We start from the raw sequence: 23,390 nt of genomic DNA, 5'->3' as shown, positions 1-23,390 counted from the left end.
GTATGACTCAAAAAACATGTGGGCGTTCATCGTGTGGTGTTTTCTTCTGTCTGTTTGATCTTCAGCGTATCTTCACCGTACTTGGTTTCTAGCGATTGAATGTATTGAGCGAATCCCAACTGCATCTAATTTCACAAGCTGCCTTCGATCAAATAATGTATCGTCGCACATTTCGTGTAATACTCTTTCAAAACCACGACTGTGGTATTATCTGCATCATATTTCCAACGTTGTGAAAAGATTGAACGCACTTGTGTTGACACGCGAGACTGACCATTGCTATCCATTGCTAGTCCATCTGAGGTCTAGTATGATACTAGCTGGTAAGACGTATATTGACATGTTGATCACCTGCGTTCTCGGGCACGTGTTGCTGGGGATGAGTCGGAAGGGTGATTGAATTATATATCGGCGCGATCCTGGCTCACCCCACACCACGGTGGCTTGACAACAAGGATTTTCAGGCAGAAAAACCACTAAAAACGTATTCCCGATTAGGCACTGGGTTTTAGACACTTGATGATAATAAGATCAACCGGGTTCGCTGCGTTCGTGTTGACCTTCGCTCCCTCTCGAGTCACGTGATAGACTCGTTTGTTCCCGAACGGGTATAGCACCTTTGGTGTGGAAGGATGTCAGACCGAACCCAGTCTTCCATCTCAGATGCACAGCACAGCTAAGAACCTTCGCTGTTTCAACTATTGAAGCCCCTCAATATCGATGGCCGACGATTTTCATGGTCTCGTCGCCCGGAAAGGAATCAGGCGAAGACCCATCCGCTATCCAGGCCTGGTCCACTGCTGCATTCAACAGTCCAGTTCTGTTAACGCATTCGTCAGCAGCACAGCAACCCACCTGTACTCTAGGACATTGCTGTCAGTTTAAGCAGCGGAGCGGCCTGGGCAATCTACGCTTACAGTGTATGCCTGCGGTGCTGTCCTGGTATGCAGACACAAAAGCAAGTCTTCATGAGGTGGTTGTGCGCTAATTGGACTGTATATTGCAGTACGAAAATGATCGTCGCAGCGATCACTGGCCTAATCGGGGAAGCTATCTCCAAACCGTGGACCGTCTCAGCTGGAGACCCGCCGGAGACTACTCGGCTTACATTCTCCCGTTGTCACTCGCGTCCCATGAAATTCAGCCTCGATGCTGATGGATACTATGACATCCGCCTGGTTAGCTAATAAACATAGACACAAGCTTTTACCGTTACATCCCATCCCAGGCCTATTGGCTCAATGGTAGAGTGTCGGTCTCCTAAACCGAAGGTTGCGGGTTCGAGTCCCGTGTAGGTCGGCATAGATTCGATTTATTTTTCGCACAGGGGTTATTTTGTTCACCGAACGACGTGTCCATGTGCGTTTTGTGGATGTCATTGAGCTCCTGGTTCTAGTAATTTGAATCAGTCTGGTGTATTAGACGCAGGCCTATTGGCTCAATGGTAGAGTGTCGGTCTCCTAAACCGAAGGTTGCGGGTTCGAGTCCCGTGTAGGTCGATTCCTTTTTGCTCATTATTTTTCTTTCCCTTTCCGCAGTGTCGTTTTTCTGATTCCCGTTTTCTTTATGGATTCCTGTACTAGACCCCAATATGGGACTTGTATCTCACTAACTGCAACTTACACTACGGTGTCCTTTTTGGAGAACCAGCTTGTTGCTGAGTAGGTGTCCTTCTATTTTGCGGATCGATTCATGCTAATGAGTCTTCTTATTCAGTTCTGGTGAGATGGTAACCAGCGAGGCAGGGGTCAGAGCGAGGGAGAAGCTATGGAGGGAGATGCTGGCGGTATCGTGGGAGGTGGATCCAGATCACCCTTGAGCTTTGGAATTGGTTTTGGCCTCACGAGTTGGGTGATGCCCATTGCTGTCACATGAAGTATGAGCAACCATCTTCATGTTTCTCACATATAAGTTCTACCCGTAGTATAGTCCTGTGCTGGGCTTCTTGCATTGCATGCGGGCATAGTGTTGGTCGAGAAGTGTAGTCATATAAGCGCACAAGGACATGACATCTTCGTCATACTACTCAGAGCCTGTGTATACCAACACAGGGATTAGGAACAGATCTGTATAACATGAAGATACCCTCTACAGGCTCTCCAATGCTCATCAGTATCTTAATCACTTTTTGGACAGAGGGAACTGGACCATTGCGTGGGACATGGCAGCAGCTCGGTTTGTATCGTACAGGCCCGCATCACTTTCAACACAATGCTGACATCCTCGTATGATCACAGCATCCAGACTAAGATGGTGTATGTCATTATCCTAAACGGAGGGCGGGGGTCGGCGATAGGGCAGGCGGCGTGCAGGTTCCTGCTAAACGCCGAAAGCCGAAGTGTTCGATGGTGAAAACCAACCTCAACTCCACCAAAGCATGAGCACGACCTACGAAAATAGCAAAGATAAATAAGCATGCTGGATCCTGGTCACTTCTCCAAAACATCAAATCGAAGTTCATTCCAGCACGGAGCCAACAAGCATACTGTACCCCTTACAATGGCGGCGCAACCGCATGCACGCATTCACTCCACGGGGTCGCTCGACTCCTTCAACCCAGTGATGGTGACACCAGTCATTGGCACTGAATTCCTCAAAGGCAGCTGCAACATCGTCGACGACATCCTCCACCACCCAAATGCCGAGCAGCGCATCCGTGACCTTGCCGTGATGAGTGCGTTCCTACCCGATTCCCCCATACAGTACCAGCATCTCTATAGAACACAGCCCCCTGCATCCCATGCACATCCTAAACCCCCACTAACAATCGTCCTTAACCCAGCACAGTCGCCGAACGCGGTGTCGTCTTCTTCCGCGCCCAAAACAACCTCACCAACCCCCTCCAGAAAGCCCTCATCCTCCGCCTCGGCGAACTGACCACCCGCCCTGCCACCCACGGCCTGCACATCCACCCCGTCACCAACGACGCGCGCGAGTTTGGCGACCCGGACCCCGAAATCAGCACCATCCACTCCGAGGGCCGCAAGTCCCTCTACAAGGGCTCGGAGTACACCCGCCAGGCGGCCGTCTGGCACAGCGACATCGCCTTCGAGAAGGCCCCCGCCGACTTCTCGAGTCTGCGCCTCACCCAGCTCCCCGCCACGGGGGGCGATACCCTCTGGGCGTCCGGGTATGAGATTTACGACCGGTTGAGCAAGCCGTACCGCGCCTTCGTGGAGACGTTGACGGCTACGCAGGTTGGGGCGGGGTTTCGGCGCATGGCGCAGGCGGGTGGATTCACGATGTATACGGGGGAGAGGGGGGCGCCGGTGAATGTTGGGGAGGATTTGGTGGCGGTTCATCCGGTAGGCCTTTTCCTTGATTCGGGATGGGGGGAGGATGCTGATGGTGCGTGTAGGTAGTGCGCACGAATCCGATCACCGGGTGGAAGTCGGTTTTTGCGGTGGGTGAGTTTCTCTGGAAGACTTTTGGTTGGATTATGAATTCTGAGAGGACCTGCTGACGGGGAGAATCAGGCGCATTTCCCGCGAAGATCAACGAGTTGACGCGCAAAGAGAGCGCGAATATGCTACAGTACTTCAACGATATGATCACGCACGGGCATGATCTGCAGGTGCGGTTCAAGTGGCATGAGCCAGATGATATTGGTAGGTCTGTGCGAAGCCTCGGATCCGATGAGTACTAAACGAGCGCCAGCTATTTGGGATAATCGCAGCGTCTTTCACACCGCGACAGGCGACCACGAAGGGTTCGGGCCGAGGAGTGGCAACCGAGCCGTGGGGGTGGGTGAAGTGCCTTACTTCGATCCGGACAGCAGATCCAGGAGAGAAGATCTGGGGATAGAAGATACGTTGTCTCCTGCGCATTGGTAGGCAGGGAGTCTGGGGGTTTGGGTGCTGCGTAGGAAGGGCTTCCGTCCAAAGACATCAATAGGACTAAATGACTTGTTGCTGCTGATTCAATCTATTTGCCCCGTGCTCTATTCTGCCAAAGGTGCCCATGGGATGTCGGTCCAGAAATCATCCTGCATCAGGTCACCGAATGACTGCAGGTTATCCAGCATCTCTTGCAATCCGTGACATTGTAGGCTTGATGCATCGTTGTGCAATGAGTCGATGGCCGGCGGCGGAATCGGGACATCAAGCCATTGTGAACAAATGTGAGACCCGCCTGACATTTGACCAGCAGATCCCCCCCATGATGTAGGGGGATCATCTGCCGTCGACCCTTCAACCTCGCCGCTGAGGCCGCCTGTTGCGTTGTTCACGAATGCAACGGCCCTGGCCATGATAGTCTCGAAGCCATCGCGGTACTTCCGCAGGGAAGGATTGCGCTCCGCCATCATAAACATGGACAACGAGCACGCTCGCAGGTCCTCTGATACTGCGAAACTCCAGAGCTGGGGCGCTCGGAATAGACAGAGACTATCCACGTCAGCAATATTCTTCCAATGCAGCAGATGGGCCATACCACATCGTAAGCCCGGCCATGAACAGCGAATTGGCGAGCAGAAAAGAGTACCCCGACGAGTCTCTTTGTCGCAGTGTTTTGAAGCACTGACACATCTGGCCGGAAGCGACCAGGCATTTCTGGACCAATAGATTCTCGCCAGACAAGGTACAGAGGAATCGTTGGAGCAGCATGCGGACGCAGTTGTACCAGTGCATGCGCACAAAAGTCGAATCGTCCAGCGCCATCACGGGTTGCGACCGTTCGAAATCCTCCAGATCGGTCATTAGTGGAGGCACTTCCGAGATGAGATCGGACACATTCCGGTCGACGCGATAAATTTCGGAGTGAATCCGAGACATGATGCGCTGAAGTTGAATGGTGGCGACGAATCTGCGAAGGTTCAGACCTGGTGCAGCCTTCGCTGGATTGGAAGAGTTCTCGTGGATCGCATCGTCCATCGCAGCCGGAACATTAGCATCTATGTCTTTCTCAGCGATGCTGAATGGACGGCCGAGGGACCAAGACACATATCGCTCGACCAGATACACGCTCCAGAATAGCCGACGGCGGAGATGTGCATCGTGCGGTCGCATCGCTCGATACTGGGACTCGCGATGTAATCCCAAGTCCACACAGATTCGCATTGCCAGGCCTATCGTGTACCAGACACTGGAATGTGCCGCGGTACGTAGATCATAGAGGACAAGCAACAGGATTGCCTCAATTCGCGCGTAAGGTGACGAAAATCCGAGAGCGCTTGGTGAACCGGTCGCCATTGTCCAGAAGTCACGAGGCGGCGTGGAGTCGTATGAATCAGTCATTTGCAGGATCGAGGCGCCTATAGCATAGACCATGAAGATCTTGAACGATGTGGATCCGCGAGGTCCGGACTGCGTGTTCCGGTGTATGGTCTCGTGTAAATCGTAGACTTCGCAACGATCGAGGAACGGGAGACGATTGTGCAGATCTCGAAAATACGCGTCGATAAGTCGCATGCCTACATCACGACCTGGAGGAGATGCATCATCCCCAGTCAGTTCCGAAGGACCCGAAGCAATGGTGTCACTTGGATCAGATCCAGCGTGGATGGGTAATGACTCTGTCCACACGGTGTCCTGCGCCATGCGACCCAGACTCTCTGCGATAGTCCGCCCCGAAGACGGCCCCAGATATGCTGGACCGTGACAGTAGCCACGGTCCAGGGATAACAGTGACAGGACAGCAGTCTGGTCCAGATCATGGGGGCTTGAAGACCTGTCCTGATTCTTCTGCTGCTGCTGCTGCTGCTGCTGCTCCGGGCCTATGCGTGCTACAGCAGTAGCCAATTGAGATTCCAGCATTTCAATTCTATGAACCAAGGCCCCCTTGGACATAGCGTGATGCCACGAGGGGACGGTCTCGGAGCGCAAGCATGGCTGGTTGGCAGATTCACAGCCGGCGCAAGTTGGGTATCCTACACAGCGTTGCTTGCGTCGATGGCACCTCTTACAGGACTTGGGAATCCGTTTGCGAATTCTGGCCTCGGAACTCATGGTGAAAAGTGGATGAAGTAGTTATCGATTGTGGTTCAAGAGGCAGCGATGCAGTACTAGTGATTGCCTCAGGGTTTGGTTTCAGGGCTTCCCCGCACTGCAGCGGCATTTGACAGCCGAGGCTGAGGCCATCGCCAACCACACGCACGCCATCCAGACTAAGGAGACTCGGTTATCTGATCGAGTCCCCGGCTTTAGATAAAAGGTAGATGGATCTGCTTTTCTTCGAGGACAGGTTGCCGGTGGGGTAGTAGTTAGTGGTGAGGGTTTTGGGTGGTTTCAGAGAGGATGCAGAGAGAGGGCCAGACACAAGGGGAAGGTTAGTCGAATGCCACGTGACCAACAACAACAAACAACAACAGCAAACCAAAAAAACACAGCCTCGTTCGAGTCACTCTTGCATCCAGCATGCCTCAAGGGGCTTTTTGTCCCTGTCTTGCCCGATGAACTCGGGCACGGTGCATGTCACTCGTACCCTCACGCTTCACAACACCACAAGAAGACTCCTCGGCCCATTGCGCCAGCAAATCGACGGTTCTGGCCCACCACTCCAGGGGTCTTCATTGGATCATGATAATTGACCCCCCGAAGATGGTTCCTTCACTCAGTCACTCTTCCGACTATCCCTTGCATCTCTAGCCATCTATTGGTTGCCTACAAGAAGACTCCCCTTGCGGAAGAGCCGAGAACAACCACATTGTGTCGGATGTGTTATCCGCGGGGTTCGTTCATGCTGCGAGGCAGTCGTCACGGAACTCTAACGCTCGTGCTGAAACCGATAGACCTGAACTTGCCAACCAAGACTATCATCGCGCAAGCTGGAGCTTCTTACCTACCGATGGACAATACAAGACGCCTTGCGTGAAGTCACCTCATCACTCACACTGCTAAGCAAAATGCTGAATTCGAAGTACCGTCCGTGATGTACAAAAGATGAGGAGTACCAAAAAGCATCTGAATAGCACGGACGGATTTTTCTTTCATTCAGGATTCAGGATCGGAACAGAATTCCGAAACATGAAGAGTCAAAGAGGGACAGGTGACTCTTACCATCTTTTAGAGTGAGAACCCCCTTCAGCCTTCAGCCCCTTCCTCACACAACGTGCACAAATCCCGGGTTAATCGGGGTTTGACTGAAGGCTGTTCCGGCAACTGTATAGACTCCCTGGCACCATTACTGCCCTCTCAACTCGAATGTCACCCCGGTCGTTAGCATCAACTACCAAGTCGATCGCGTGGAAATACCACAGTTGCTCCACCGTCCGGCGCCATGTTCGCTTACGGCTTATTGGTGGGTAGAATCCGCATGCTGAGCGCACCTTGCGTACTGTTTCCAGATCAGAGTCTCTACAGCACTCGATGCACTTCTGCCTTGCTATTGGCGAGGGGGCTTGGCTGATGATTCGAAGTTTCTGGCCAACCACTGTATCACATTCCAGAGCAGGTCCAATAGATCATCATAGCTCTCGGTCATTGCTTGTTTCCCTTCGTGCGAGTGGGCTTGAGCGTAGAGTGTGACTTTGCTGCGAGAATTGGTACTCATCGCTATCTCACGCTTACGCTGAATTAGTGCCACTTATGCTCGTGAGGGGAGCGAGGCGTCAGCTGTGATTCGCTGTGCAGAAGGCTTGCCAGGCCCTACAGCGTGGTATACTGAAATCAAGGAAATTTGGGGGAAGGGAATGGAGGAGATATTCAACAACAAGCGTCAGCTGTCATATTATTCCTCCCTTACGGGGGTGTCCGGTCTCTGCAGATTTGTATATCACTGTCAGCAACGGTCTATCCACGATGTCACCGCCATGTCATAGGCTCTCTATTAAACCTCATCCTGGACTGCATCGTGTGTTTTGCGTTTATCTGACCCGCGACTAATCAAAACTCGCCCCTCAACGCCACATCATACCATGGAGGCGACGTCTCCGCGAAGGGTACGTTTGGCGTGCGACTCATGCCACAACATGAAGATGAAATGCTCGGGAGGACAACCCTGTCTGACCTGTACACGATATAAACACACATGTGTCTACAGTGCCCCGCATCGCATCGGGCGACCGCGAGGCTCTAAAAACAAGGCGGCTCCGTCGCCGTCAACAAAGGATATCTCGTCTTCTGCAGGACTCTCTGGGAATGGGGGGAAGGCCGAAGCATGGTACTACGATCAGTCGCACTCACCGATCCTTGGAGAGGAGAATCTTGCCCACGCATTAATGCCTCCGGTCGATGAAGTCATCTTTAGAGCTCCTCTCGCGAACCTTCCCGATTATGATGCTCATTGTAATGCTCAAGTACCAAGTGTACCTTTCAGTTGGGCACAATCCTGCTTGAATGACGCCGTGTCGAACGGTTCTTCCGCCGTCTCGGTATGTCACTCCATCCTTAAGACCACATCAAGACAGGTGAAGAACTTCTTGCTTACATCTACATGATGAGATGCAGGGTCTTTCGGAAGAGCTCTACTCGCTATCCTCAGCTCATCCGCCAACCTCATCGCACCAACTCTCGCAAATTGCTCCCGACGCGCCTGTCTCCACATTGAATACTAGTCTCCTGAGTCAAAACTGCAACTGTGTTGGCGTACAAGCAGAGGCTCTGTCGAGCCTCCGCAAGAAAGAAGCCGATCCATATCCCATAGCATTCCCGATTGTGCTTGACGCGACGCAGGAAATCCAGGCGCGATGGGAAGCACTACTCTCCTGCGCTATTTGTCGCATGGATAGCGACCATGTGGCGCTCCTTCTGCTTGCTATGAGTCTGCGGCTGGTGCTTCGCTGGCTGCAGCTGGTTATCCACGAGCGCGTCTCCTTGTCTCGCGAGCTTTCTGTTGCGTCCCACAGCCGTCAACCTTCTCGTGGCTCAACCACTTCGGGCATGAGTGACGCGCCCACCTCCAATGTCGATGGATACCAACGAGGCTCCACGCGTAGCCCATTCAACAGCAGGTCGCACTCAAGATCTAGCAATATCTTTTCAGACCGCATCCGAATCGGAAACTACGAGCTGCCCAAGGAGGAGCACGATTTCATGATGAATATGCTCACCAGTCGCACGCTCGGAAGACTGAAGCAGACTCACGTCGGCATCGCGACCTACTTCCAACAGTCTCAGAGTGGCTTGAATTACTCCCTGACGGGCGAGAAGAAGTCTATTCACCTCGTCCTTGATCATTTGAGACATTCCATTGAGACGACCGAGCATTTGGTGCAGAAGGCTGTGCAATAGATTCCGGGTCTAGGACCCTTTGACTCCATTACCAGGCTGTTTTCGCATCGCTTTTTTTCTTCATTTGTAACCGCTGGCTGTTGCTTGACGTTGTTGTTGAATCTGTTGTCTCTGGTTATCGGGTCTTTGTGTCGTCAGCCTCGCCTTCCCGAGGGCCCATGTTTCGAGTTCTAACTGACTTGGACTGAATCAGGACAGTCAACTGTGCTCATGGCCTTCATGTCACACTTGATCTTGGCACGCGGCGTCCCACTGATATAGAATCATATACCATTCTTGCATCCCTCATAGCCTTCTCAGCCATACCAGTATCGCTGAACCCGTATTCATCGGGATCCCCCATCTCGACTACCCCGACTAATTGCCGGATCGACACTAGACAGACGTTCTACTAACTGCCGAGGTCGTCCGGTAGAAGAACGATGCTGAGCAAGAAACAGCTTCGAGGCCTAGCACCGGTCCTCCTGTCAAAAATTGAAGGTATTCACGTGAGCTGACTGCGAGCAAGGAATGTGGCTGGCTCGAACAGGTAATGATTGGGCAGGTCCCTCATTCCCTGTTCACCGTCTGGGTGGTATACGTACATTGTCTGCCCAATAGATGATTTTCATTGTCCAACCGGCCCGGAATGATGCAGGGGTCGCTTGCCGTGCCAATGTCCTCGTGGAATTCCAGACAGCAACCTCGTGTCAATGCACTCAAGGAATGGGGCCACCCTAGGCTCAACAGGCGCTTCTCCTAATCACACCGCAGTCTAATTCATAAACCGTTCCTCTAACTACTAATCCGCATCTGCATAACATCGTCAACTATGGAAACATGTGTATATCGTTAACCGAACCCCTTGCATCCAACGTGAGTTCAATCCACACTCAATATGGCATCGAACCTATGCATCAATCTGGCCAGCACCAGCCGTGCTCTTCCCAACCACCCATCGTACCTGTGTCCTGCGCCCGTCCAAGCTCATCCACCCTTGCCTAGATGGTATACTGTCTCTGAAGCCACCCGCTCTCCGGCCGAGTCGAGCAACCCGTCGCCGTGCTGCAAGTGCCCTGATCGTGCACCGCGTACTCGTAGAAGATGTTGGTCTTGTCTTCGATATCCGACGCATCGAGGTTGACGGGGGAGTTGTTGATCCCGTAGCCCAGATACCCCGTCAGATCCGGGTGACTGCGGGTCTGGTCCAGCGCGGAGGTGGCGAAGAACGCGGTGGCGTAGTGGTCACTGTGGTCGCCGTCGCCGAAGGTGTTGTGGTAGTCCTGGGTCTTGAGCTCGTCGGGGTCGAAGTCGTCGATCAGCGCGGTCAGGGTGTGGATCAGCTCATCGCGCGTGTACGTCGTGCCCGAGCCATCCACGCTGGTGATGTGGTCGATGCGCCCATCCCACAGCTTCTGCAGGCTGTCGTTGTTGTCGCTCGCGAACCCCGTGCCGTCCATGTTGCCGTCCGGCAGGTGCATGAAGACCAGCGAGATGGACGCGTTGTCCGCCAGCGTGTAGACCGAAATCTCCTTGCCTGGGATCCCCGCGTCCGTCTCCTGCCAGTTGTTGCTGGCAATCGCCATGCGTGCGTACGCGGCTTGCGACCCGAGCTGGCGGTTCTGCCAGTAGCTGGCGCCGTTGCCCGCGTCGCCGGCTGTCAGGAAGATGGTGCGCACCGCCTGGCCGGACAGGATGTCGCGGATCAGGTCCGGGCTGAAGAAGAGGAGGTCGTCGTCTTGGTGGGCGACGATGTTGAGGGTGTCGGCTAGGGCAAACGGGATGGAGCCCAGGAGGGCGAGCTGGCTGAGGAGGGTTTGAGGCTTCATGATTGTGCGGGGAAGATGAGGGCTATGCGTATGGTATATAGGAGAGGGTTTTCGTCAGGATGAAGCAGCGACACCGAGAAAAGCCTTGCGGAATCTCAGTCGGTCTGAGGCATCGTCGCTTGTTTATACTAGTCGTATCCTTGGCGAGGTGCTCGATGAACCATCGCGTGCCGTATATCGCACATTCCTGAGCCTCGGAGCTTTCAATTACAGTGACCATCCCTTGCTTGTTCAGTCTTGATGACGCCAGACAGAGGCTCTTCCAGTGTGAGGCTCAGAGCCATATGACAGGAGTTCGAGGGGAATACGCGGCTTGAAGCCTGACCTGTGGCTTGCTCGAGGGATCGGCAGACATAGCTATAGCTATTCCAAGGGGGTCGTTATTGCGTAGGAGGGAGGGTTCGTGCAAGCTGGGTTTGGCGTACATTCCGCCGCTGGAATGAGGATGTAACACATGGAGCTTCGGCCGTGAGCTCAGTTCGTCGCGATATGCTGCTTGTTGCTGAATTGCATTGATGAGACGCCATCGTCGTTTCATAGCTGACCATGGCAGCCCGCGCTGGACTAAACGATTGCATCATGCTGAGTGCGCCGGCATAGGTGTATGCTGTTGTTGAGAATTCACAGCATGATGGGCTGCTTGGAGATCACATACGTCGAGGGAAATTGTTTTGGGGGTTCGAAGAACTGGAGCTAATATAGTAAGGGGTGTGTCTATCTAAACCTGGTTTCTCGGGCAATCGAGGCAATCATATCTATTTTGGTAAAACGATCAGCCACTGCTCGACATTGAGTCGGGCCTTGTGCGAAGCTGCACTATGGTAACTGACCTTGTTCGAGCAGGAACCACGTTCATGAACTGGTATAGATGAACTGGTGACGTCCTGTTCTACCAAATGCCTGGAATTCGACTGAGTGTACCAAGTGAAGACATCCAAGCCTTTCAGCTTGACAACACTTTCTGAGGTCAAGCTACTGCCAGCCCCCAGGACTATAATTAGCATTTTTATCGAATGGATTCGTTCCCCTTGGTCTGGTAAATGCTGTAAATTATATATATAAGTTGATGTATTCAGCCTGGGACGTATGCACTCATCGTGACGACAAACTGTAGAATTAATATATTAACTCAAGCCTATTCTCAGGCTGCATTAGAACGGATACTTATATAGTCTAAATAAAATGATTACTATTTCTATATCTTAATCTTATCTCTGCAAATATGGGACTCAGACCAGAAATAGTAGAATAAAGATCTAGTTAGTATTAATCATATACAAAGAAACTATAGTGTGAGAGAAAGTCTATAACCCCGAGTAAACTAGACATTTAGCAGAGCTAGCCTGCACTCTCCTATAAACTACTCGTACCCTTGCACAAATCTCTCCCGTCAATCATCTCCCATTGCAGAGGCCAGCAGACTACGAGGTATCGGCTGCTTGCTGGCAGTAAAACCAATGACCGATGTCCGTATGCACTGAATATCATTCCTGATCAAGTTCTGCTGGAAGAATAGATACAACCTCCAATCTACAACCGATCCACCTCTCCCAGTCCTCCAACCTATGTTCAAATTATTCAATGGTATCAATCCAACTGCTTCTCACCCCCAATCAATGCGTAATCGAGACCAATCGCCCCCAATACCCCCTCTCCCCCTTCCCATCCCCCCCATTCCTCTCAAATCCCACCACTGCATTCTCATAAATCCACCTCCCGACCTCGGCGCGAGTGATGGTATACCCCACCGCAGGCTCCGCCTCCGTCCCCACGCGCACCTTCTCCAACCCCTCCCCCGCCTCCCCATCTATCAGCAAACTCGGCCGCACAATCATATACCCCGCCAGCGCAGGATCCTCCCGCGCGCCCTCCGCGAGGATCAGCTCCTCCATCACCTTCTTGTCTGCATGCGGCACCTTGAGCATCCACTGGTACAGCGGCAGCATCAGGCAGGGCACGTCGCGTTTTGAGTCCACCCCCGTGGTGCTGATGACAACCAGCTTGGGCTTGGTCGGTGGGTGGCTGGGGGGTGTCGGCAGGGAGTGCAGGGCGCGGAGCACGGTGCGCATCGCATCCTGGCAGACGGTGGGGTTCTCGAGTGTCGGGCGCAGCAGGGAGTCGAATTTCGGTTTGCTGCCGATGCCGGAGATAATGAGGTCGACTGGTTGCGATTCATCGGTAGGAGTGGGCGCGGGGCGGAGGAGGGTTTGACGCACGGCGGGGAGGTCGTCGGCGGAGCCTGGGATGATGTGCAGGTTGGCGGTGGCGTTGGTGTCGATGTTGTGGGTGGCCAGGAGGGTGGTTAATTTGTGGGGGGTGCGGATGACTGTAGGTTTTCGTGAATATGTGAATATACGGATTATTCAAGGGGAGGGGTTCGCAGTACGTACGTGCATTGCACTCATAGCCGGCGTTGAGGGCCAGAATGAGGCAGTTGAGCGTACAGCCCCCGGTGGCACCGAAGAAGGCGATGGTGGGGCGTGAAGTGGTGGACATGATTCACGGTTAATGCTGTTTGATGTTGTTCTGGGGTGATTGATTCGAGACAGAGCTTCGGTAGCGGGGTGAGGAAGATACTACTTTATTTTATTTATTTATACTACTGTTTCAATGTATTTTCCACTACTAAGTAATGCTCCGTGTGGTGACGGAGACTTAATCTCCGTCCCGTTCTTAAACTACAAGTTGTTGGGCTCCCAAAACCCCGCCACCCGCCCTCGTGTTCGCTTACATTAACTTACTAGGAGTTCACTTGATTCCAGCTGATATGCTGATGATGACGTCGCTTTTGTAATTGTGAGCATAGGATTTACGATCGACGACCAGTGACTACATCAGACTTCGCCAAGGAAAGCCCTTTCCCTTGCATCCATCCACCAGCTGAAAGTACCATTTATGCGCGGACAGTCCCTGCAACGACGGACTGCCGGTCCCCGTATTGCCAGCATCGTTGACATACCCTTCATACACGGCCACATCCTGCGGCCGCACTGTGACATTATCCCCGGAGAGAATATGATACTCGGGGCTGATGTGGACGTAATCCATGATCAACAGCGGCAACTTCGGGATCGGGTCATTCGTGTGGGTGAATCGGTAGTTGTTCCCTTGGTTGGTGATATACCGGGCCAACGCCGCGTTGCCCACTCGGGGCGAGGCGTACGCATACAAGGTCGCCTGGTATCCCCGGGTGCGAAGATCCGCCGCCGCCAGGGTTGCGACGGCGGCGCCCAGGCTGTACCCGACGAGCACGAGCACGTAATCACGGGACTTCCCCTGGAGACCCTCCAGCTGGTGGATGAGGTCGGTGCGCACCAACCGCCAGGAGGTCCAAAAGCCGAGCTCAGCGAAACATCCCTCGCAGAGCTGGGTGTCGGTGAAGGCGAACATCAGGTTGGACATCCAGTTCCGCACCGAGTACGAGCCGCGGAAGGCGATGATGCGGCGTTGGTTGAGATGGTCGATCGCCACAAAGCCCGCCGTGTCGGTCATGGTGGCGCTATGCAAGAGGCACCGTGAGTCGGCAATGGGATTCTAGTTGATGCAGGGGCTTACTCAGAAAAGGCAAAGATGATGCTCGCGTTGGAGGCTTCCACCAGCGGACAGCCTTGATCCCAACAGCGGACCTTCGCCCCCTTCGATTTTGGGTCATAGTTAGTGCTACAGTAGGCGGCGTCGGCATACTGCACCCAGAATAAGAAATCGGAGAGTTGATGGGCGGTGATGTCTGGGACAGGATCGGTGAGCGGGTGGATAGGGGGTGGTGTGGTGTGGGAGCATACCGCGTACGTGCAGGGAAGGATGGGCCTGGCTCGGCAATGCCACCGTCAAGCAAAGAGTCAGAAGCCAACTGAACCGAGCCATCGTTGGTGCCTGTCAAGCACAGAGGGCGGAAGCTTGGGTCGTCGATGAATCACGGCTCGACTATCTCGGGCTCGTAAAGCCAGGTGTGGTAGTACGCTTCAGGCTTACTGCGCAGTTCTTATAGCATTCATTCTCACGGACTCGGGCCCTGCCTTGGCTCTACCGGACGTGACAGGCGACCAAGAGAGATCGAAGCTGCAGCATCGAGCTGAGGCAGAGAAGGTGCGACAGGGCGACGGACGGAAAGCCTCCTCGTGGATACGCCGGAGGGCAACTCCGCATTACGTCGATGCTGGTCCAGAAACTGCATCTCGTTGACTTGCAGGGGAAGTTTTAACAAAGGCTAATCCAACAAGGGATGAGGATAGGCGAGAATTGAGTTCCTGAGGTCACGCGCGGAATGTGCGGTGGATTACGCCAAAGTCAATTTAAAAGACGCGACCCGAGAAGTACACCAGAGGAGATATCTCCGGGGTGGTTTGATGCTTCGTGCCCTGACAAGATGTGGCCATCAACTATGGATGGCTTCCGATGCATACTGGGTGTTCTCGAATTCGTGGTTGACCATGTTGATAGATCAGGAACATTCGATTCACAGTCTGGGATGTATAAGCAGGCTTGAGATTCATCTCTGGAGTACGAACAGCAGGATCGAAGGGCATAGAGCTTCGCAGGTTCGAGTCGAAAGCTGCCGTAGGGCTTCGGAGATCATGTGGGCTGCCATCTGGGTCTTGCGCTCGACAACGATTCGTATGTCCTTCGCTCTGCGCAAACTCCCCATGGCTGCTTATTCTCGGAAGATGTAAGCCCCTCGGAGGAGATCCTCGCGAAGACAGCTAGCTGTGAACTGGATGCAGTAGTTCACTTGACGGTGCACGCATTGAGCTCCTGGGCAATGGCTGACAGCGGCTCATGGCGTCGCACAACCTTGGGCTGTTGACGCTTCTACCCCCTCTTTCAGCCACACAAATCAGATGACTGGTGTGCTTCTCCAGGATATCCAGTCACTGGCCAGTTTGCCTGACCAGCACACTTGTGCGACCGTGGGACAATTGGAGGTTTTCAGCTGCCCACCCGACCGGGACGCACTGCAGAAGCCATCAGAGCTGCAAGTGTGGATATAGGTAACTCACCAGCTGGATTGACATATCTAGAACATACTCGATAAAGACGCGAAGAGCATTAGAAGAGGAAGACAAGCTATGAGGGTACTAGGTTAGAGACAACCCTGGATGCAAGCAGCTAACACTCCCTGGTCATGCGTTCTTCAGTGGCAGTCAATACTCTGATTGGAGATGGCATTTAGACACTGCCAACCAGCGCGACTAAACAAAGCTCCGAGAGACGGACTCCTGGCAGATTGCAGGTATCCTTCAAGCGAAATAAGGTTTCGATGCTGTTCTGCAGTTTGCTCGCACGCCTAATGCACAGTGCTCTCGCGGATATTTTTCATGCAAAAAGTCCCGGCGGCCCTGAGTATCCTAGACAGCATGTCGATTGAGACCACGAGGCGATGATTTAAAAATCTCGCCAGTGGTATTTCCTCCGAGAATCAGCCGACGGAGGGAGTCAATTAATCGGACCAGGCCAATCGAGTCTCGAGGCAATTACTCCGAAGCAACAGCCAAGAACCTGCTGTCGACCTTATATTCTTAACTGAAGATCCTCAAGCACGGCAGCGACTCACTTCGAATGTCTTATCTCTCACGTACTCAGTTTCTCTGCTGCCTGACGAGGGAAAGGGGTCCGATGACAAACCTTGAGTCAGGATGAAGACAGCGACTAGGATCGCAAACTAGACCTTAATGAGCCTCTAGCCGGGGACTGGACCCTGGAGGCGACTTTAGTTCCTTCTTCGAGCCGTGCCGGCCCGACCACCGTTAGTACAGTGACTCCATTCGCGTCTCGGCAAGCCGAGCCCGGTGAGTTCGATCGATAAACTGGTCTTGCCCTTCCCGGTGTGCGGCCACCTGGTCAGCACCCTGTATGCGGTGGCGGAGCGGGCTGCGAATCGGATCAAGCAGGATTCTGTGCTGTTCTAGAGCTTATGAGCATTGCTATCTTGACCAGGGTGGTACGTTGCATGAGAAGCGTGGCTGGGCCTGCATTTGCTTTACACGAGAGAGCTGGCACTACGGAACAGAATCCCCACCGACATCGAGTGACTTTCCCTTTCCGCTTGGGGTCCAACTTGTCGCTAATGTTCACTCACTAAGCAGTCTACTAGAGTATAGGAGAAGTATATAACTTGCTCGAGCGCAAGGAAATCATAATGTACAGTATAAGCGCTGTATAGATTGATTCTTGAAAATCACTAGAGTATTTTTGGCGAACTTTCTCTATCCTTAGTTCGTCTGGCAGGGAAGGTGAGAAATTTGTCAATTTCGTTGATCCAGAAAGAAATCAGGGAGTTGACTTGGCTGGCTGTCGGATATTCCTAGTATGAGGGGTACCACCGGCCGTTTCCCAGTCAATAATGCCCACAATATCATCACCACGGACAAGAATATTCAAGCTGCTGAGATCACTATAGATAGATACAATAGGCTACTCTCGATCATGTTATCTAATCAATTCTTGAATTTCGCAGTCAAGTCCCAGGTTCAGTTCCATGCCGCCTCGTAAGTGTCGATGGAAGCTTTAGACACTGGGAAAGGATACAGAACATAAAGACGCGCCCGGCAACCGGCAATCAAACAGAGATCCTCCACTAACCGAAGAGACCTCTGTACCCTCTGGAGGCTGAGGTCATTACTTTTCGTGAACTATATTCTTTAGTTAGGTCAGAAGCTTAATCTTTAATTCTTTGCTTTGATTAACTTAGCCATTGTTAATTATGTCTTCTTTGATTCTTTCCAATACGACGTAAGAACATCCTTTATATATAAAGACACACAAGATCTTGAGCACTGGGATGGATGTATTCTGTGCATAAAACACATAATCACTCCCTCCGATACGTCTATACATTTCCCGTACTTGACACACAGCCGATCTGTCAACATAAGCACAGTTCCTTGGCGAGGTCGGATTCTTCTAAGGACCGCGATCACCGAAAGCATCAAACATCAGGTGAAGATACTGTTATTGATTAGACTCGAGGATTGGACATTGCAGTTCTGCGCGCGAGAAATCATTGTTTGGAATCTGCTAACAGCATCTGATACTGAGTAGGGGACTGGCTGCATACGGACGGCTTCAACTCCGGGCTGTTGTTGATGAAATTGTCTCGTTGAGAAGAAACATCAAAGCACTTGGGAGCCTGCCTTGCACGCGACATGTACAGTACCGTCCCTGCATGATGGAGTGTGACATTTGCAACCGCATGCCACTTGTTATGAGAAAGGCAACAATTGTCTATTACAAGGCATAAATACAACTGCTACTATCATTTAGCAGTCGATCTGTGGATGTTTCTCTAGACATGCTGAAGATGGACTGCTTACTCTAAATGTGTACATTCACTCAACCAAAGGCGTTTCCACTGCACACTTAACCCCTTTGGGCGGCTACATGGAATTTGGGAAAGATATACTAGGGTGGTAGTGGATTTTTGGGTCCAGTAGATAAGTTATAGGCTGCTATACAAATTTGTATTAAGAGCTGTAGGGGGAAGATAGAGCCCTGATTTTATAAGGTATCTCATTAGGTGGATGAATATCCAGGGTACGAGGTGAATGCCATCGTACCGACAAAAAGAGGCGTGTTGCACCAACTCCACTGGTCCCCAGTGCAGAATGAACGCCAATGCCATCCCAAAGCTCTTGAAGAGTCCCAGTATGAAAAGCATGTTGGCAGAGAAGAACAATTGGTCTGGTCTGTAGAAAAGTTCGAGTCCGGTTGAGAGGGACACAGCTAAGTGTTGATCCCGAGTTTACAAAGTCCATTGTTCGCGATAGAAGACTGCAGGAGTCTTACTATGAGAGCACCTCTCAACCACCTTTCGTCAACCCTCATTCAATCACAATCACAAACCTCTCATTACAGTACCAACGAGATTACTTCGAACAGAACATCATCATCACATCATCATCATCATGACCACATAATGGAAACAGCATCAATCCAACCAACCCCAAAAGCAACTCATCTCGCTGAAACCCCCCCCTTTCGTCCATACCTCGCCGCCAAAAACGACTTATGCACCTCGGACACCGTCTCCGTGGGCGCCCCCACCAGCCGCTGCACCGCCAGCTGCGCCGACCGCACACTGTACGCGGTCATCAGCGCCGTCTCCTCGGGCACTTCGACGTACTGGCCCACCAGCGCGACATTCGCCAGATCGGAGGGGGTGATGGCCGGTCGATCGCCGGGTCCGCGCTGCAGCAGCGGTGAGAGCCCCAGCGGGAGCGTGTAGGGGATGACGCGGGCGGTGCGGATGATGGGGTCCGCGGGCAGGTCGAGGCAGCCCAGGAGTTCGGCGAGGATCTCGTCGCCGCTGCACGCGTGCATGGGTTTCTGGATGTGGTGGCCTGTTGTGTCCGGGGTGAAGCCGTAGCCGAGGATGCAGGGGTAGGGGGTGGGCGGATTCCTGCTAGTGCTGGCAGGGGAGGGCTCGTCGGCGGAGAAGATGAGCTTAAAGGTCCAGGGGCTGTGGGTGATGGAGGCATCGGTTCGTCCTCCGGCGGCGGCGGAGGAGGAGTTGGTGGGCAGCATGCGTCGGTGAATGGCGTCAAAGTCGGCGCGGGGAAGGTGAATCACGAACATCCCCAGACGGGAGTCGGGCAGGTGGGTGCAAAAGGAGGAGGGATTGCCGCACTGCGAGGACTTGCGGGCGAGGGCGAACCACAGCGACCAGCTGGGGTCGAGGAGCAATTCGGCTCTGGTGGAGGAAGCCGGGGGCGCGGCGGCTGGGCTCCCCGTCGAGATGCCAGACGCGGCAGACCCGATGGTGACGATCACCCTATCCTCCGCCTGGACGGGCAGAAGCACCGCGCCGCGCTTGCCCACGGCTTGGATGCCGCAGGCGGTCTTGGGCTCGCGCTCCGGGGTGAAGTGGATATCGGTGACCAGGAGGTGGCGGAATTGCACCCCCTGGTTCCGCAGGTAGGCTCTCAGTGGGCGAAGGACGGTCCTCCGCAGGGAGAATGGCAGAGGATCGGCGACGTGGATGGTGTTGCCAATGACTTCGTCCAGATACTTGCTGATGTAGCGGTGGAATTCAACCGCAGAGTGCAAGGGTCGAAGGCCGAAACTGCACTCCCCCACGCCCCCAATCACACACGGTTTAGCATCTGTTGTCTACCCCTATTCTTGGAGTTGAAAGATGCATCCAGGGCAAAACAAGGCAGGATTTACCTTGAGGAGAATAGCCGCCAGAAGTAGGAGTCGAAGAACGACTCGTCGAACACCCGCTGAATGCTCATTCCCTCATACTCCGCCTCGTCTTGCAGGAGGAAATGCAGCACATCCTTGCGGTTCTTGCGCCAGACCTGTTTGCAACCGAGATGACTGAGAAAGTTGATGGGCTCCGACATGAAGACCTCGGTGCGATGTCGACTGCATGGCAGCGAACAGGCTTCCTTCGGGAATGAGAGCGGTGCGTTGAGGGCTGGAGGCTGGTATGACTGGTGTGTCGAAGCACAGGGCAGGTCTTGACACTGGGTCTGGAGGGTGACCGTGTCTTTGTGGGACGTCTTCTTCTTGTGGTGCTTGGTGGTCGACTGAGGCTGGCGTCGAGAGTCCAGGATCCGGATGTGATTGCCAGGGACTCTGGCTTCATTGATCAAACAGGAGGCAGCGACCAGGGATTCGACTCCCCCTCCGATGAGCCACACGGTGGGTGGTGGGTGATTGTGGGTGGTGGTCATTGTTGGGCGCGACATGTGAGCACTGGGAATAATCTCCTGTCCGCCAACGGAGCTTGGGGATTGGCAGGGCCAGATTTATAGCTTCTGATCGAGCCTGGAGCTTGGGGGGGCACTTGCTCGCCTCGTAATCAAGTTCCCCAGTGACTCAGCCCTGTTGGCCCCTTTGTGAAGTCGATCTGGTGCCTTGGGTCGAGGATCAGGCGTGGGCCGGGGCGGGCACAGCTCCCACTCGTTAGGGCCAGCATCGGGCTAGACCTGGCTGGCCTTTTGCTCCCAGCCAGCTGTCTTCGAATCAGAGGACGAGACGATGGTAGTGAAACTTCTTTGTCAAGCCCCATGATCGCGAAAGTTTGCTCATTGAGGTGCACAAAGGCAGTGGAAAGGAAGGGGTTCGGCCGGACGAGGGCTAATGCGTGTGGAGGAAGAGGGAGGGGGGCAGGCAATAAGGGGGTCGTGTGACAGAGGCAGTGGGTGGTTGCGACGAATGCTATCCATGGCTCAGGTGTCTATCGAATCCTATCAGATCCTCATCAATTCGATCAACCAGTGTATCTCACCCCTCCATCCCCTCGTAAATCACATGAGTATGATGTGCTGCAGGGTGATTTTGCATGGTTCGGAGTCGTTTCCGAGGATAAGAGCATCACGTCTCCCAGCCACATATATGTCTCATGGGAGGCTCGTAATCCAGACAAATGAACAATTCACTCCGGTTGACGCAGTCTCCAGTTTATACGACACGACCAAAATGAGTGGACATGCATTGCTATACACCGACCTGCGCCCAAACCCCCAACTATCGATTCTGATTCATCAACTATGCCACCAAAGTATGGCCTGGTCTCGGCCATCCGGTCGCAGCCTCTGATCCAGGGCGATTATGGAAATCTCCCGCCCAAACAAGAGGAGCTCCCGCTCTATCTCTGCGTTCTGTATATAATTGTGCTCTCAGTGACAGTCTTCATGCTGTAAGCGAAGTAGCTCTACCCCCCTGAGATTCCCCTCTCATGGATCATCCCTCAGGGTTATCGTCAAGAGACGGTACGAGGCAGACTTCACCCCCCGCAACCCTGCTCTCGAGCCCATTCTGCCGTATGCGAGTCGCACCTGTGAAGAGCGACGAGTGCTGTTTTTCCAACAGAATGTGGTCAAGGATGTCTACGGGGACTGGTGGGCGTCCGTTCAGACGGAGCGCAGCGAGCTATTGGGGTACAACCACCTCGCAGTCTGGTGAGTGGCACCGCTCCTCTGCCTCATCATGACGCATGCAGAGTCACTGACAGGGGGTGACAGTCCGATCTGCTTGGAAGGGGTCACCCGAATGCAACTGATCTATCTCCTGCCCTGTCGGCATGTTTTTCACGACAGATGCCTGGAGGGCTGGGTGATGAGTGGCCGGAATACGTGTCCGTTATGTCTGGAAATCATGGCGAGACCAGGCAGGAAAGAGTTGGTGTGAACATTCAGAGGGAACGGTGATGTATGTACAGGGAAAGCAGTGCAACCCGCAGACAATCAATACTTGAGGCATCGGTCGTGCATATCACCTAGTGGAGCGACCACCTACAGTATATCGCAAGAAGCCCTACCTGGCTGTCTCAGTCGAAACGAGATCCAGGCTGGCAAACACCCCATCAGGATCATACCGTCTTTTCAACTTGCGTAAACGTGATAGATCCTCGGTCGAGTCTTCCACTGCTACGCCAGCTGGAGGATTAGTAGATGAGATGAGATGTGCAAAGGTTACCCTTGCAGCATAGTGACAGCGTGGTACCACACTGACCTTGAATGTGCCCTGGTCCGAGATTTCCGCTGGGATGCATTTCGCCCGGTTTGCGCTCAGGAAATACCCTGAAGACGATCTCTGTGGCAACCCCAAAGGCCTGCCCGGCCTGCTGGAGAGCCCAGAAGAGATCGGTCTTCTCCGTGCTCGAGGCCGTCACGATGCTGCCATCGGCCAAGACCAATTTGACGCTCAAGAGATTGTCCACAGCCGAGTCATGCTCGCCAGCCAACCACCCAGTCCCTGTCCCACCAGCGCTCTCCGTATCGCTAGTCGCACTTCCAGGATATTTCCCACTCGTAAAACCAGATGCAGCCGCAGTGTGTGCAATATCCGCCCATGTGGCCCCTCCTTGGGCGGCCAGCGTGCGCGACGCCGGATCGAGGAGGACTTTGTGCATCCGCGTCAGACTGACGACGATACCTCCCTCTGCGAGCGCAGATCTGTCGGTCGGAAAAGCTCCACCGTGAATAAACAAGGGGATATGATGTTTCGCAGCATATCGGACGACTTGTGAAACCTCGTCAGTGGTGGTGACATGCACGAGGGCACCCTAGCCTCAGGTCAAATGACGGTCGGAGACATGCGGATCTGCGGCTGAGCCGAGTCCAGCACCTACAGCCTCAATGCCCCCCAAATCGAGACACCCAACGCGCTCAGTATAATCGCCATCCCCGGGAGTGATCACCTCAGCCCGGGTCTCCGCCAGCTCTGCTTTCAGCTCGAGCGCTCGTCGACAGGAGAGGCGTGGCATTGTCGGTTCTGCTGGGGGCGATAGGCGCGAACTGTGCGTGAAGCAAGTAATCTAATTTTCAAATGAGCACAAACCATTGCGCAATGACCCAGGAGCATCCCCGAGACTCGACTGGAAGATGCCAGCCAGGATGATTATCTGGTCCTGCTGTGGCGAATCCCCCATGGGGAAACCCTATACGATCCCGGCCTCGACCGAACAATG

The 23,390-nt window shown here is 53.5% G+C and overlaps 9 protein-coding genes and 2 non-coding genes across 11 annotated transcripts; 5 read left to right on the top strand and 6 right to left on the bottom strand.

The window, feature by feature from the left end:
* Positions 1-1,227: 1,227 nt before the first annotated feature.
* Positions 1,228-1,299, top strand: BP01DRAFT_t204. Its single transcript has one exon. It is a non-coding gene; the product is annotated as a tRNA-Arg (tRNA).
* A 128-nt stretch (positions 1,300-1,427) lies between these two features.
* BP01DRAFT_t205 lies at positions 1,428-1,499 on the top strand. The gene has a single exon. It is a non-coding gene; the product is annotated as a tRNA-Arg (tRNA).
* Positions 1,500-2,499: 1,000 nt separating this feature from the next.
* On the top strand, positions 2,500-3,833 carry BP01DRAFT_343318 (TauD/TfdA dioxygenase family protein; the record flags this gene model as incomplete). Its single annotated transcript, XM_025573508.1, has 5 exons — positions 2,500-2,674; positions 2,788-3,305; positions 3,359-3,431; positions 3,471-3,608; positions 3,658-3,833. 5 exons carry the CDS (start codon positions 2,500-2,502, stop codon positions 3,831-3,833), a joined length of 1,080 nt encoding a protein of 359 aa, XP_025430039.1.
* A 107-nt stretch (positions 3,834-3,940) lies between these two features.
* Positions 3,941-5,945, bottom strand: BP01DRAFT_392875 (uncharacterized protein; the record flags this gene model as incomplete). The annotated part of the gene is made up of 2 exons (XM_025578183.1): positions 3,941-4,385; positions 4,432-5,945. The coding sequence occupies 2 exons, from the start codon at positions 5,943-5,945 to the stop codon at positions 3,941-3,943; spliced, it is 1,959 nt and encodes a 652-aa protein (XP_025430038.1).
* Positions 5,946-7,701: 1,756 nt separating this feature from the next.
* On the top strand, positions 7,702-9,411 carry BP01DRAFT_424385 (Zn(II)2Cys6 transcription factor domain-containing protein). The gene is made up of 2 exons (XM_025579695.1): positions 7,702-8,308; positions 8,385-9,411. Exons 1-2 carry the CDS (start codon positions 7,853-7,855, stop codon positions 9,165-9,167), a joined length of 1,239 nt encoding a protein of 412 aa, XP_025430037.1. The 5' UTR covers positions 7,702-7,852; the 3' UTR covers positions 9,168-9,411.
* A 736-nt stretch (positions 9,412-10,147) lies between these two features.
* BP01DRAFT_374924 (uncharacterized protein) lies at positions 10,148-10,975 on the bottom strand (the record flags this gene model as incomplete). Its single annotated transcript, XM_025576862.1, has 1 exon — positions 10,148-10,975. The coding sequence occupies one exon, from the start codon at positions 10,973-10,975 to the stop codon at positions 10,148-10,150; it is 828 nt and encodes a 275-aa protein (XP_025430036.1).
* A 1,613-nt stretch (positions 10,976-12,588) lies between these two features.
* On the bottom strand, positions 12,589-13,495 carry BP01DRAFT_401478 (uncharacterized protein; the record flags this gene model as incomplete). Its single annotated transcript, XM_025578613.1, has 2 exons — positions 13,366-13,495; positions 12,589-13,301 (listed from the first exon to the last, which is right to left on the bottom strand). Exons 1-2 carry the CDS (start codon positions 13,469-13,471, stop codon positions 12,589-12,591), a joined length of 819 nt encoding a protein of 272 aa, XP_025430035.1. The 5' UTR covers positions 13,472-13,495.
* A 309-nt stretch (positions 13,496-13,804) lies between these two features.
* Positions 13,805-15,155, bottom strand: BP01DRAFT_401474 (lipase family protein; the record flags this gene model as incomplete). Its single annotated transcript, XM_025578612.1, has 3 exons — positions 14,758-15,155; positions 14,531-14,702; positions 13,805-14,474 (listed from the first exon to the last, which is right to left on the bottom strand). The coding sequence occupies exons 1-3, from the start codon at positions 14,837-14,839 to the stop codon at positions 13,805-13,807; spliced, it is 924 nt and encodes a 307-aa protein (XP_025430034.1). The 5' UTR covers positions 14,840-15,155.
* A 3,670-nt stretch (positions 15,156-18,825) lies between these two features.
* On the bottom strand, positions 18,826-20,861 carry BP01DRAFT_88123 (uncharacterized protein). Its single transcript, XM_025580197.1, has 2 exons — positions 20,138-20,861; positions 18,826-20,033 (listed from the first exon to the last, which is right to left on the bottom strand). The coding sequence occupies exons 1-2, from the start codon at positions 20,662-20,664 to the stop codon at positions 18,926-18,928; spliced, it is 1,635 nt and encodes a 544-aa protein (XP_025430033.1). The 5' UTR covers positions 20,665-20,861; the 3' UTR covers positions 18,826-18,925.
* Positions 20,862-21,346: 485 nt separating this feature from the next.
* Positions 21,347-22,547, top strand: BP01DRAFT_392871 (RING finger protein). Its single transcript, XM_025578182.1, has 3 exons — positions 21,347-21,617; positions 21,673-21,879; positions 21,943-22,547. The coding sequence occupies exons 1-3, from the start codon at positions 21,469-21,471 to the stop codon at positions 22,106-22,108; spliced, it is 522 nt and encodes a 173-aa protein (XP_025430032.1). The 5' UTR covers positions 21,347-21,468; the 3' UTR covers positions 22,109-22,547.
* On the bottom strand, positions 22,235-23,186 carry BP01DRAFT_383852 (FAD-binding domain-containing protein; the record flags this gene model as incomplete). The annotated part of the gene is made up of 3 exons (XM_025577454.1): positions 22,235-22,347; positions 22,433-22,985; positions 23,052-23,186. The coding sequence occupies 3 exons, from the start codon at positions 23,184-23,186 to the stop codon at positions 22,235-22,237; spliced, it is 801 nt and encodes a 266-aa protein (XP_025430031.1).
* Positions 23,187-23,390: the final 204 nt, after the last annotated feature.

The sequence above is a fragment of the Aspergillus saccharolyticus genome (genome assembly GCF_003184585.1).
Source record: "Aspergillus saccharolyticus JOP 1030-1 unplaced genomic scaffold BP01scaffold_22, whole genome shotgun sequence".
Taxonomy (NCBI): Eukaryota; Fungi; Ascomycota; class Eurotiomycetes; order Eurotiales; family Aspergillaceae; genus Aspergillus; species Aspergillus saccharolyticus.
Note: the sequence above shows the minus strand (reverse complement) of the source record. Positions and strands in the feature narration are given on the sequence as shown.

Bases quoted from the DNA above. Each gene is read 5' to 3' on its own strand.
- BP01DRAFT_392871 (XM_025578182.1), top strand. From the start codon at position 21,469: ATGCCACCAAAGTATGGCCTGGTCTCGGCCATCCGGTCGCAGCCTCTG. The intron at 21,618-21,672 runs GTAAGCGAAGTA...ATCATCCCTCAG, and splicing joins TCAGTGACAGTCTTCATGCT to GGTTATCGTCAAGAGACGGT. The intron at 21,880-21,942 runs GTGAGTGGCACC...AGGGGGTGACAG, and splicing joins TACAACCACCTCGCAGTCTG to TCCGATCTGCTTGGAAGGGG.
- BP01DRAFT_424385 (XM_025579695.1), top strand. From the start codon at position 7,853: ATGGAGGCGACGTCTCCGCGAAGGGTACGTTTGGCGTGCGACTCATGC. The intron at 8,309-8,384 runs GTATGTCACTCC...GATGAGATGCAG, and splicing joins ACGGTTCTTCCGCCGTCTCG to GGTCTTTCGGAAGAGCTCTA.
- BP01DRAFT_88123 (XM_025580197.1), bottom strand. From the start codon at position 20,664: ATGTCGCGCCCAACAATGACCACCACCCACAATCACCCACCACCCACC. The intron at 20,034-20,137 runs GTAAATCCTGCC...GGGGGAGTGCAG, and splicing joins TGGCGGCTATTCTCCTCAAG to TTTCGGCCTTCGACCCTTGC.